General features: G+C 52.9%; 1 protein-coding gene across 2 annotated transcripts in view; it reads right to left on the bottom strand.

Annotated features, from left to right (window-relative positions):
• The window catches only part of LOC142923960 (sorting nexin-33-like), a 73,522-nt gene that overhangs the window by 7,548 nt on the left and 52,924 nt on the right, over positions 1 to 13,050 (bottom strand). For both annotated transcript variants that reach the window (XM_076064989.1, XM_076064988.1), the window contains 2 exons: positions 1,980 to 3,058; positions 1,278 to 1,447 (listed from right to left, as the gene is read on the bottom strand). In XM_076064989.1, coding sequence (XP_075921104.1) covers positions 1,278 to 1,447; positions 1,980 to 3,058 — 1,249 coding nt within the window. The remainder of the gene's footprint in view (positions 1 to 1,277; positions 1,448 to 1,979; positions 3,059 to 13,050) is intronic.

Here is a 13,050-nt window from a genome sequence, read left to right as displayed (position 1 = left end):
GAATGGCAGGCGCATCTTTCAGATGACTAGTCGATGGTCAGAGGGCAGATCAGCTCCACGGTAGGTCCTGGTGTCAAGGACATGGGCTCGCATCCGCTGGTCCATCACTATGTATTCCAGCAGATGTTCTTGCTTGGACCCGGCATGCATCCATGATGTTGTGAGGATGCGCCGATGCCGGAACAGTGTGTTGGTAATTACAAGCCCATGGGCTGCACAAAAATCTAGCAGCCTCCTACCGTTGTTATTGAGCTGATCTGGCCCATGCCTTCCAATCACTCCAGACCAGGTGCCAGCATCATGACCCACTCGGGCATTAAAGTCACCCAACATGATGACTCTATCCCGAGGGGCCACTTTAGCCAGCACCTGTGACAGGAGGTCTTAGAAGGCATCTGATTCATCGGCGTTGCCTGCATCCCTCCACGGATGTTCGTCTTCGGTGGGGGCATAAGTAACCACGACCACCATTCCTCGCCTCCGGTTGATGGGAAGGCGAGCCCAAAGTAGCCTGGGGCTTACAGCTTCCCACACCTCACCGCCACGCTCCCACGCCCCCTTCATTGTTTTGTTCAGAAGAAGAGCCACACCCCGTTGTTTGGCAGTCTGCTGCCCCGAGTAGAGGACTGTCCACCCCTCATGGTGGCAGGAGCCAGAACCGGTCCACCGGACCTCCTGAATGCCGCAGAGATCCAGGCGGTACCGGTCCAGCTCCCGACAGAGGAGTGGCAGCCTCTCCTCCGCAGTGAGAGTTCGAACATTCCACGTGGCCACACGAAGCGGCTTTTTGTTGTTTCTGGAGGAGCCCCGAGGGTAGAGATTCAATCTCCTGAGGGCACGGAAGGCGTTTGCCAGCTTTGTTTGTGGAACTCGTTACGGTGGTCATATACTAGTTCGTTATACTAGTTAGTTATACTAGTTAGTTACGAACTAGTTAGTTCTGAAGTAGTTAGAGTGGCCTACCGGTAAGGGTCGCCGTCCAAGGCGAGGCCGAGGGGCACAGAAGGCGTTTGCCGGTTTTGTTTGTGGAACTCGTTACGGTGGTCACATACTAGTTAGTTAAACTAGTTAGTTATAAACTAGTTAGTTATGAAGTAGTTAGAGTGGCCTACCGGTCAGGGTCGCCGTCGAAGGCGAGGCCGAGGGGCACGGAAGGCGTTTGCCGGTTTTTGTTTGAGGAACTCGTTACGGTGGTCATATACTAGTTAGTTATATACTAGTTAGTTATACTAGTTAGTTACGAACTAGTTAGTTATGAACTAGTTAGAGTGGCCTACCGGTCAGGGTCGCTGTCGAAGGCGAGGCTGAGGGCACGGAAGGCGTTGCCAGCTTTGTGGAACTCGCGACGGAATCCTCCCGCGTGCTTTCGGCACAGCTCCATGGCGGTGGAGGCGAGCTGAGAGACACTCTCCTCCATGCGCCGCAGGAAGACCTTGAAGGCATCCACCTGGGCCACGTGGGGTAGCGGTGGGGGGGGGGGGAAGTGGTGGGTGGCAGCGTATAATCATGATGATGTTGATTATACGCTATTAACAATGAGGATCATAACGATAACGACACAATTGTTATCATTCCAGTTGTGGAATGATAACGGTTGGTTCTCAACGGCGTCACCACCACCACCAACACCGCCAACACCGCCAACACCGCCACCACCACCACCACCCACACCACCACCCCCCTACCACCACCACCACCACCACCAACACCACCACCACCACCACCAACACCACCACCACCACCCACACCACCACCACCACCACCCACACCACCACCCCCCCTACCACCACCACCACCACCACCCCCCCCACCACCACCAGCACCACCACCACCACCCCCCCTACCACCACCACCACCACCCCTACCACCCCTACCACCAACACCACCACCCCCACCACCACCCCCCACCCCACCCCCACCCACCCCCCCCCACCCCCACCACCACCCCCCCCCACCCTCCCCACCCCACCACCACCCACCTGCGCCTCCACCTGCACCAGCTCCAGCGTCACCGGCGGCACCTCGAGCGTGAGGAAGAAGTTCGCTCCCACCAGCTCGTCGCGCTCCGCCCGCCGCTTGCCGGCCTTCCACTCGCGCTCGTCGGCGCTGGTCAGGAAGTGCCGAAGGGCGTCGCAGCCGGCGAGCACCGGGTGCCCGGCCGTGTGGCCCAGCCACAGCGCCAGGCCCCGCTGGCGCTTCTCGATGAAGCCGCCGTCGAAGCGCCCCGTCGCCTGCTTCTCGGGCAGCTGCGGCACCGAGATCACGGGGTACTTGTGCAGGAGACGCGCGTGCAGCCAGTCGAAGTGCTTGTAGCGGCGGCCCACGGCCGCCGCCCCCGCCCACGAGGGCGACAGCCGGTACGACGTGAAGCTCTTCATGCCCTTGAACTTGGTCTCGCGCTTCGGCTGCTCCACCGCGCAGCCGTAGGGCGACGCGCTCGGCGCCCAGCGCACGCGGATGGCGCCGGGCGAGGGCGCCGGAGGCTGCTGAGGCGGAGGGTGAGGGGAGGAGGAGGAGGCGGTGGAGGCGGCGGAGGAGGCGGCGGAGGCGGCGGAGGCGGCGGAGGAGGCGGTGGAGGCGGCGGAGGCGGAGGCGGCGGGGGGCGGAGACGACGCCGGGGCGGGCGGCAGGAGGGGCGGGTCCAGGAGCTCGACGCGGACGCGCTCGCCGGCGCGGACGGGAGCGCACGCCTGGCCCAGGACGAAGGCCTCGCCGCCCGACTTGACGAACGTCGAGAAGCGGTTGAAGCTCTTGCCGACGGTGCCGGGGCGGCGGACCGAGGAGGAGGAGGACGAGGAGGAGGAGGCCGCGGCCGCGGCAGCGGTTCCGGCGGAGGCCGAGGAGGAGCCGCCGCCTGAGGCGGGCGCGCCCACAGAGGCCGAGCGGGAGAGGCCGGAGCAGCCCGGGCGAGTGAAGGAGGAGGCCGAAGAGGCCGAGGATGCGAGTCCCCGGAGGCCGAGGGGGAGGGCGGTACCACCGCCGACACCGCCGCCGGAACCCCGGGGAGGGCCCGGGAGGGGCGAGGATCCGGGGAACGGCGGGCGGAGGGCCCGCTCGTCTTGGCGGGGGAACAAGGCGGGGCGGGGGAGGGGGAGACGAGGCGGTGTGAGGGGAGGGAAGTGATGGAGGGCTACACGGTGGAGACCCGATAGGGAGCCGTCCCTCGACGGCACGCCGGGCATCCATCAGCCTCCCCCCACTGCATCCGTACCAGATGGAGATTCCCCCCGGTACGGCTGTACGGGACTGTATATTAAGACACTATTTGCTTCTCTGGGTATCGGAACGTCTATCACCTGAGGAGATTCCTCCCGGTACGGCTGTACGGGACTGTATATTAAGACACTATTTGCTTCTTTGAGTATCGGCACGTCCTCACCTGAGGAGATTCCTCCGGTACACCAGGTACGGGACTGTGTATTAAGACACTATTTGGTTCTCTGGGTATCGGCACGTCTTCACCTGAGGAGATTCCTCCCAGTACGGCTGTACGGGACTGTATATTAAGACACTATTTGGTTCTCTGGGTATCGGCACGTCTATCACCTGAGGAGATTCTCCCCGGTACGGCTGTACGGGACTGTATATTAAGACACTATTTGGTTCTCTGGGTATCGGCACGTCTATCACCTGAGGAGATTCCTCCCGGTACGGCTGTACGGGACTGTATATTAAGACACTATTTGGTTCTCTGGGTATCGGCACGTCTATCACCTGAGGAGATTCTCCCCGGTACGGCTGTACGGGACTATATATTAAGACACTATTTGGTTCTCTGGGTATCGGCACGTCTTCACCTGAGGAGATTCCCCCGATACGGCTGTACGGGACTGTATATTAAGACACTATTTGGTTCTCTGGGTATCGGCACGTCTTCACCTGAGGAGATTCCCCCCGGTACGGCTGTACGGGACTGTATATTAAGACACTATTTGGTTCTCTGGGTATCGGAACGTCTATCACCTGAGGAGATTCCCCCCGGTACGCCTGTACTGGACTGTATATTAAGACATTATTTGGTTCTCTGGGTATCGGCACGTCTTCACCTGAGGAGATTCCCCCGATACGGCTGTACTGGACTGTATATTAAGACACTATTTGGTTCTCTGGGTATCGGCACGTCTTCACCTGAGGAGATTCCCCCGATACGGCTGTACGGGACTGTATATTAAGACACTATTTGGTTCTCTGCGTATCGGCACGTCTATCACCTGAGGAGATTCCTCCCGGTACGGCTGTACGGGACTGTATATTAAGACACTATTTGGTTCTCTGGGTATAAGAACATCAATCACCTGAGGAGATTCCCCCCGGTACGGCTGTACGGGACTCTATATTAAGACACTATTTGGTTCCCTGGGTATCGGCACGTCTATCACCTGAGGAGATTCTCCCCGGTACGGCTGTACTGGACTGTATATTAAGACACTATTTGGTTCTCTGGGTATCGGAACGTCTTCACCTGAGGAGATTCCCCCCGGTACGGCTGTACGGGACTGTATATTAAGACACTATTTGGTTCTCTGGGTATCAGAACGTCTATCACCTGAGGAGATTCCCCCGGTACGGCTGTACGGGACTGTATATTAAGACACTATTTGGCTATTTCGGTATCGGCACGTCTATCACCTGAGGAGATTCTCCCCGGTACGGCTGTACGGGACTGCATATTAAGACACTATTTGATTCTCTGGGCATCGGCACGTCTATCACCTGAGGAGATTCTCCCCGGTACGGCTGTACGGGACTGTATATTAAGACACTATTTGGTTCTCTGGGCATCGGAACATCTTCACCTGAGGAGATTCCCCCGGTACGGCTGTACGGGACTGTATATTAAGACACTATTTGGTTATCTGGGTATCGGCACGTCTTCACCTGAGGAGATTCTCCCGGTACGGCTGTACGGGACTGTATATTAAGACACTATTTGGTTCACTGGGCATCGGCACGTCTATCACCTGAGGAGATTCTCCCCGGTACGGCTGTACGGGACTGTATATTAAGACACTATTTGCTTCTTTGAGTATCGGCACGTCTTCACCTGAGGAGATTCTCCCCGGTACGGCTGTACGGGACTGTATATTAAGACACTATTTGGTTCTGTGGGTAGAGGCACGTCTTCACCTGAGGAGATTCCTCCCGGTACGGCTGTACGGGACTGTATATTAAGACACTATTTGGTTCTCTGGGTATCGGAACGTCTATCACCTGAGGGTTCCCCCGGTACGGCTGTACGGGACTGTATATTAAGACACTATTTGGTTCTCTGGGTATCGGAACGTCTATCACCTGAGGGTTCCCCAGGTACGGCTGTACGGGACTGTATATTAAGACACTATTTGGTTCTCTGGGTATAAGAACGTCTATCACCTGAGGAGATTCCCCCCGGTACGGCTGTACGGGACTGTATATTAAGACACTATTTGGTTCTCTGGGCATCGGAACGTCTATCACCTGAGGAGATTCCCCCGGTACGGCTGTACGGGACTGTATATTAAGACACTATTTGCTTCTTTGAGTATCGGCACATCCTCACCTGAGGAGATTCCCCCTGGTACGGCTGTACGGGACTGTATATCAAGACACTATTTGGTTCTCTGGGTATCGGAACGTCTATCACTTGAGGAGATTCCTCCCGGTACGGCTGTACGGGACTGTATATTAAGACACTATTTGGTTCTCTGGGTATCAGAACGTCTATCACCTGAGAAGATTCCCCCGGTACGGCTGTACAGAACTGTATATTAAGACACTATTTGGTTCTCTGGGCATCGTCACGTCTATCACCTGAGAAGATTCCCCCGGTACGGTTGTACGGGACTGCATATTAAGACACTATTTGGTTCTCTGGGCTTTGGCAAGTCTATCACCTGAGGAGATTCTCCCCGGTACGGCTGTACAGGACTGTATATTAAGACACTATTTGGTTCTCTGTGCATTGGCACGTCTATCACCTGGGGAGATTCCCCCGGGACGGCTGTACGGGACTGTATATTAAGACACTATTTGGTTATTTTGGTATCGGCACGTCTTCACCTGAGGAGATTCCTCCCGGTACGGCTGTACGGGACTGTATATTAAGACACTATTTGGTTCTCTGGGCATCGGCACGTCTTCGCCTGAGGAGATTCCTCCCGGTACGGCTGTACGGGACTGTATATTAAGAGACTATTTGGTTCTCTGGGTATCGGAACGTCTATCACCTGAGGAGATTCTCCCCGGTACGGCTGTACGGGACTGTATATTAAGACACTATTTGGTTCTCTGGGTATGGGCACGTCTATCACCTGAGGAAATTCCCCAGGTATGGCTATACGGGACTGTATATTAAGACACTATTTGGTTCTCTGGGCATCGGCACGTCTATCACCTGAGGAGATTCCCCCCGGCACGGCTGTACGGGACTGTATATTAAGACACTATTTGGTTCTCTGGGCATCGGCACGTCTATCACCTGAGGAGATTCCCCCGGTACGGCTGTACGGGACTGTATATTAAGACACTAATTGGTTCTCTGGGTATCGGAACGTCTATCACCTGAGGAGATTCCTCCCGGTACGGCTGTACGGGACTGTATATTAAGACACTATTTGGTTCTCTGGGCATCGGCACGTCTATCACCTGAGATTCTCCCCGGTACGGCTGTACGGGACTGTATATTAAGACACTATTTGCTTCAATGAGTATCGGCACGTCTTCACCTGAGGAGATTCCTCCCGGTACGGCTGTACGGGACTGTATATTAAGACACTATTTGGTTCTCTGGGCATCGGCACGTCTATCACCTGAGATTCTCCCCGGTACGGCTGTACGGGACTGTATATTAAGACACTATTTGCTTCAATGAGTATCGGCACGTCTATCACCTGAGGAGATTCCCCCCGGTACGGGTGTACTGGACTGTATATTAAGACACTATTTGTTTCTCTGGGTATCGGAACGTCTATCACCTGAGGAGATTCCCCCCGGTACGCCTGTACTGGACTGTATATTAAGACACTATTTGTTTCTCTGGGTATCGGAACGTCTATCACCTGAGGAGATTCCCCCCGGTACGGCTGTACAGGACTGTATATTAAGACACTATTTGGTTCTCTGGACATCGGCACGTCCTCACCTGAGGAGATTCCTCCCGGTACGGCTGTACGGGACTGTATATTAAGACACTATTTGGTTCTAGGGGTATAGGCACGTCTTCACCTGAGGAGATTCCCCCGGTACGGCTGTACGGGACAGTATATTAAGACACTATTTGGTTCTCTGGGCATCGGCACGTCTTCACCTGAGGAGATTCCCCCGGTACGGCTGTACGGGACTGTATATTAAGACACTATTTGGTTCACTGGGTATCGGCACGTCTATCACCTGAGGAGATTCTCCCCGGTACGGCTGTACGGGACTGTATATTAAGACACTATTTGGTTCTGTGGGTAGAGGCACGTCTTCACCTGAGGAGATTCCTCCCGGTACGGCTGTACGGGACTGTATATTAAGACACTATTTGGTTCTCTGGGTATCGGAACGTCTATCACCTGAGGGTTCCCCCGGTACGGCTGTACGGGACTGTATATTAAGACACTATTTGGTTCTCTGGGTATCGGAACGTCTATCACCTGAGGGTTCCCCCGGTACGGCTGTACGGGACTGTATATTAAGACACTATTTGGTTCTCTGGGTATAAGAACGTCTATCACCTGAGGAGATTCCCCCCGGTACGGCTGTACGGGACTGTATATTAAGACACTATTTGGTTCTCTGGGCATCGGAACGTCTATCACCTGAGGAGATTCCCCCGGTACGGCTGTACGGGACTGTATATTAAGACACTATTTGCTTCTTTGAGTATCGGCACATCCTCACCTGAGGAGATTCCCCCTGGTACGGCTGTACGGGACTGTATATCAAGACACTATTTGGTTCTCTGGGTATCGGAACGTCTATCACTTGAGGAGATTCCTCCCGGTACGGCTGTACGGGACTGTATATTAAGACACTATTTGGTTCTCTGGGTATCAGAACGTCTATCACCTGAGAAGATTCCCCCGGTACGGCTGTACAGAACTGTATATTAAGACACTATTTGGTTCTCTGGGCATCGTCACGTCTATCACCTGAGAAGATTCCCCCGGTACGGTTGTACGGGACTGCATATTAAGACACTATTTGGTTCTCTGGGCTTTGGCAAGTCTATCACCTGAGGAGATTCTCCCCGGTACGGCTGTACAGGACTGTATATTAAGACACTATTTGGTTCTCTGTGCATTGGCACGTCTATCACCTGGGGAGATTCCCCCGGGACGGCTGTACGGGACTGTATATTAAGACACTATTTGGTTCTCTGGGTATCGGAACGTCTATCACCTGAGGAGATTCTCCCCGGTACGGCTGTACGGGACTGTATATTAAGACACTATTTGGTTCTCTGTGCATTGGCACGTCTTCACCTGAGGAGATGCCTCCCGGTACGGCTGTACGGGACTGTATATTAAGACACTATTTGGTTCTCTGTTTATCGGCACGTCTATCACCTGAGGAGATTCTCCCCGGTACGGCTGTACGGGACTGTATATTAAGACACTATTTGGTTCTCTGGGCATCGGCACGTCTATCGTCTGAGGAGATTCCCCCCGGTACGGCTGTACGGGACTGTATATTAAGACACTATTTGGTTGTTTCGGTATCGGCACGTCTATCACCTGAGGAGATTCCACCCGGTACACCTGTACGGGACTGTATGTTAAGACACTATTTGGTTCTCTGGGTATAGACACGTCTATCACCTGAGGAGATTCCTCCCGGGACGGCTGTACGGGACTGTATATTAAGACACTATTTGGTTCTCTGGGCATCGGCACGTCTATCACCTGGGGAGATTCCCCCGGTACGGCTGTACGGGACTGTATATTAAGACACTATTTGGTTGTTTCGGTATCGGCACGTCTATCACCTGAGGAGATTCTCCCCGGTACGGCTGTACGGGACTGTATATTAAGACACTATTTGGTTCTTTGGGTATCGGCACGTCTATCACCTGAGGAGATTCCCCCGGTATGGCTGTACGGGACTGTATATTAAGACACTTTGGTTCTCTGGGTATCGGAACGTCTTCACCTGAGGAGATTCTCCCAGTATGGCTGTACGGGACTGTATATCAAGACACTATTTGGTTCTCTGGGCATCGGCACGTCTATCACCTGAGGAGATTCCTCCCGGTACGGCTGTACGGGACTGTATATTAAGACACTATTTGGTTCTCTGTGCATTGGCACGTCTATCACCTGGGGAGATTCCCCCGGGACGGCTGTACGGGACTGTATATTAAGACACTATTTGGTTCTCTGGGCATCGGCACGTCTATCACCTGAGGAGATTCTCCCCGGTACGGCTGTACAGGACTGTATATTAAGACACTATTTGGTTCTCTGTGCATTGGCACGTCTATCACCTGGGGAGATTCCCCCGGGACGGCTGTACGGGACTGTATATTAAGACACTATTTGGTTCTCTGGGTATCGGAACGTCTATCACCTGAGGAGATTCTCCCCGGTACGGCTGTACGGGACTGTATATTAAGACACTATTTGGTTCTCTGTGCATTGGCACGTCTTCACCTGAGGAGATGCCTCCCGGTACGGCTGTACGGGACTGTATATTAAGACACTATTTGGTTCTCTGTTTATCGGCACGTCTATCACCTGAGGAGATTCTCCCCGGTACGGCTGTACGGGACTGTATATTAAGACACTATTTGGTTCTCTGGGCATCGGCACGTCTATCGTCTGAGGAGATTCCCCCCGGTACGGCTGTACGGGACTGTATATTAAGACACTATTTGGTTGTTTCGGTATCGGCACGTCTATCACCTGAGGAGATTCCACCCGGTACACCTGTACGGGACTGTATGTTAAGACACTATTTGGTTCTCTGGGTATAGACACGTCTATCACCTGAGGAGATTCCTCCCGGGACGGCTGTACGGGACTGTATATTAAGACACTATTTGGTTCTCTGGGCATCGGCACGTCTATCACCTGGGGAGATTCCCCCGGTACGGCTGTACGGGACTGTATATTAAGACACTATTTGGTTGTTTCGGTATCGGCACGTCTATCACCTGAGGAGATTCTCCCCGGTACGGCTGTACGGGACTGTATATTAAGACACTATTTGGTTCTTTGGGTATCGGCACGTCTATCACCTGAGGAGATTCCCCCGGTATGGCTGTACGGGACTGTATATTAAGACACTTTGGTTCTCTGGGTATCGGAACGTCTTCACCTGAGGAGATTCTCCCAGTATGGCTGTACGGGACTGTATATCAAGACACTATTTGGTTCTCTGGGCATCGGCACGTCTATCACCTGAGGAGATTCCTCCCGGTACGGCTGTACGGGACTGTATATTAAGACACTATTTGGTTCTCTGTGCATTGGCACGTCTATCACCTGGGGAGATTCCCCCGGGACGGCTGTACGGGACTGTATATTAAGACACTATTTGGTTCTCTGGGTATCGGCACGTCTATCACCTGAGGAGATTCTCCCGGTACGGCTGTAAGGGACTGTATATTAAGACACTATTTGGTTCTCTGGGTATCGGAACGTCTATCACCTAAGGAGATTCCTCCCGGTACGGCTGTACGGGACTGTATATTAAGACACTATTTGGTTCTCTGGGCATCGTAACGTCTATCACCTGAGGAGATTCCCCCGGTACGGCTGTACGGGACTGTATATTAAGACACTATTTGGTTCTCTGGGCATCGGCACGTCTATCACCTGAGGAGATTCCCCCCGGTACGGCTGTACGGGACTGTATATTAAGACACTATTTGGTTTTCTGGGTATCGGAACGTCTATCACCTGAGTAGATTCCCCCCGGTACGGCTGTACGGGACAGTATATTAAGACACTATTTGGTTATCTGGGCATCGGAACGTCTTCACCTGAGGAGATTCCTCCCGGTATGGCTGTACGGGACTGTATATTAAGACACTATTTGGTTCTCTGTGCATCGGCACGTCTATCACCTGAGGAGATTCTCCCCGATACAGCTGTACGGGACTGTATATTAAGACACTATTTGGTTGTTTCGGTATCGGAACGTCTATCACCTGAGGAGATTCTCCCCGGTACGGCTGTACGGGACTGTATATTAAGACACTATTTGGTTCTCTGGGTATCGAACGTCTATCACCTGAGGAGATTCGACCCGGTACGGCTGTACGGGACTGTATATTAAGACACTATTTGGTTCTCTGGGTATCGGAACGTCTATCACCTGAGGAGATTCCTCCCGGTACAGCTGTACGGGACTGTATATTAAGACACTATTTGGTTCTCTGGGTATCGGAACGTCTATCACCTGAGGAGATTCTCCCCGGTACGGCTACACGGGACTGTATATTAAGACACTATTTGGTTCTCTGGGCATCGGCACGTCTATCACCTGAGGAGATTCCTCCCGGTACGGCTGTACGGGACTGTATATTAAGACACTATTTGGTTCTCTGGGCATCGGCACGTCTATCACCTGAGGAGATTCTCCCCGGTATGGCTGTACGGGACTGTATATTAAGACACTATTTGGTTATCTGGGTATCGGAACGTCTATCACCTGAGGAGATTTCCCTCCGGTACGGCTGTACGGGACTGTATATTAAGACACTATTTGGTTCTCTGGGCATCGGCACGTCTATCACCTGAGGAGATTCCTCCCGGTACGGCTGTACTGGACTGTATATTAAGACACTATTTGGTTATCTGGGTATAAGAACATCAATCACCTGAGGAGATTCCCCCGGTACGGCTGTACGGGACTCTATATTAAGACACTATTTGGTTCCCTGGGTATCGGCACATCTATCACCTGAGGAGATTCCCCCGGTACGGCTCTACGGGACTGTATATTAAGACACTAATTGGTTATTTCGGCATCGGCACGTCTATCACCTGAGGAGATTCCCCCCGGTATGGCTGTACGGGACTGTATATTAAGACACTATTTGGTTCTCTGGGTATCGGAACGTCTATCACCTGAGGAGATTCCTCCCGGTACGGCTGTACGGGACTGTATATTAAGACACTATTTGGTTCTCTGGGCATTGGCAAGTCTATCACCTGAGGAGATTCTCCCCGGTACGGCTGTACGGGACTGTATATTAAGACACTAATTGGTTCTTTGAGTATCGGCACGTCTATCACCTGAGGAGATTCCTCCCGGTACGGCTGTACGGGACTGTATATTAAGACACTATTTGGCTATTTCGGTATCGGCACGTCTATCACCTGAGGAGATTCTCCCCGGTACGGCTGTACGGGACTGTATATTAAGACACTATTTGATTCTCTGGGCATCGGCACGTCTATCACCTGAGGAGATTCTCCCCGGTACGGCTGTACGGAACTGTATATTAAGACACTATTTGGTTCTCTGGGTATCGGAACGTCTATCACCTGAGGAGATTCCCCCCGGTACGGCTGTACGGGACAGTATATTAAGACACTATTTGGTTCTCTGGGCATCGGCACGTCTATCACCTGAGGAGATTCCCCCGGTACGGCTGTACGGGACTGTATATTAAGACACTATTTGGTTCTCTGGGTATCGGAACGTCCATCACCTGAGGAGATTCTCCCCGGTACGGCTGTACGGGACTGTATATTAAGACAATATTTGGTTCTTTGAGTATCGGCACGTCTTCACCTGAAGAGATTCCCCCCGGTACGGATATACGGGACTGTATATTAAGACACTATTTGGTTCTCTGGGTATCGGAACGTCTATCACCTGAGGAGATTCCTCCCGGTACGGCTGTACGGGACTGTATATTAAGACACTATTTGGCTCTTTCGGTATCGGAACGTCTATCACCAGAGGAGATTCCTCCCGGTACGGCTGTACGGGACTGTATATTAAGACACTATTTGGTTCTTTGAGTATCGGAACGTCTATCACCTGAGGAGATTCTCCCCGGTACGGCTGTACGGGACTGTATATTAAGACACTATTTGGTTCTCTGTATCGGCACGTCTATCACCTGAGGAG

This window comes from Petromyzon marinus, unplaced genomic scaffold (assembly GCF_048934315.1).
Source record: "Petromyzon marinus isolate PM22_M1 ecotype Great Lakes invasive population unplaced genomic scaffold, UKy_Petmar_22M1.pri1.0 PM_Scaffold_96, whole genome shotgun sequence".
NCBI classification, from domain to species: Eukaryota; Metazoa; Chordata; class Hyperoartia; order Petromyzontiformes; family Petromyzontidae; genus Petromyzon; species Petromyzon marinus.
The sequence above is the reverse complement of the archived record's forward strand: the minus strand, read 5'-3'. Positions and strand labels throughout refer to the sequence as shown.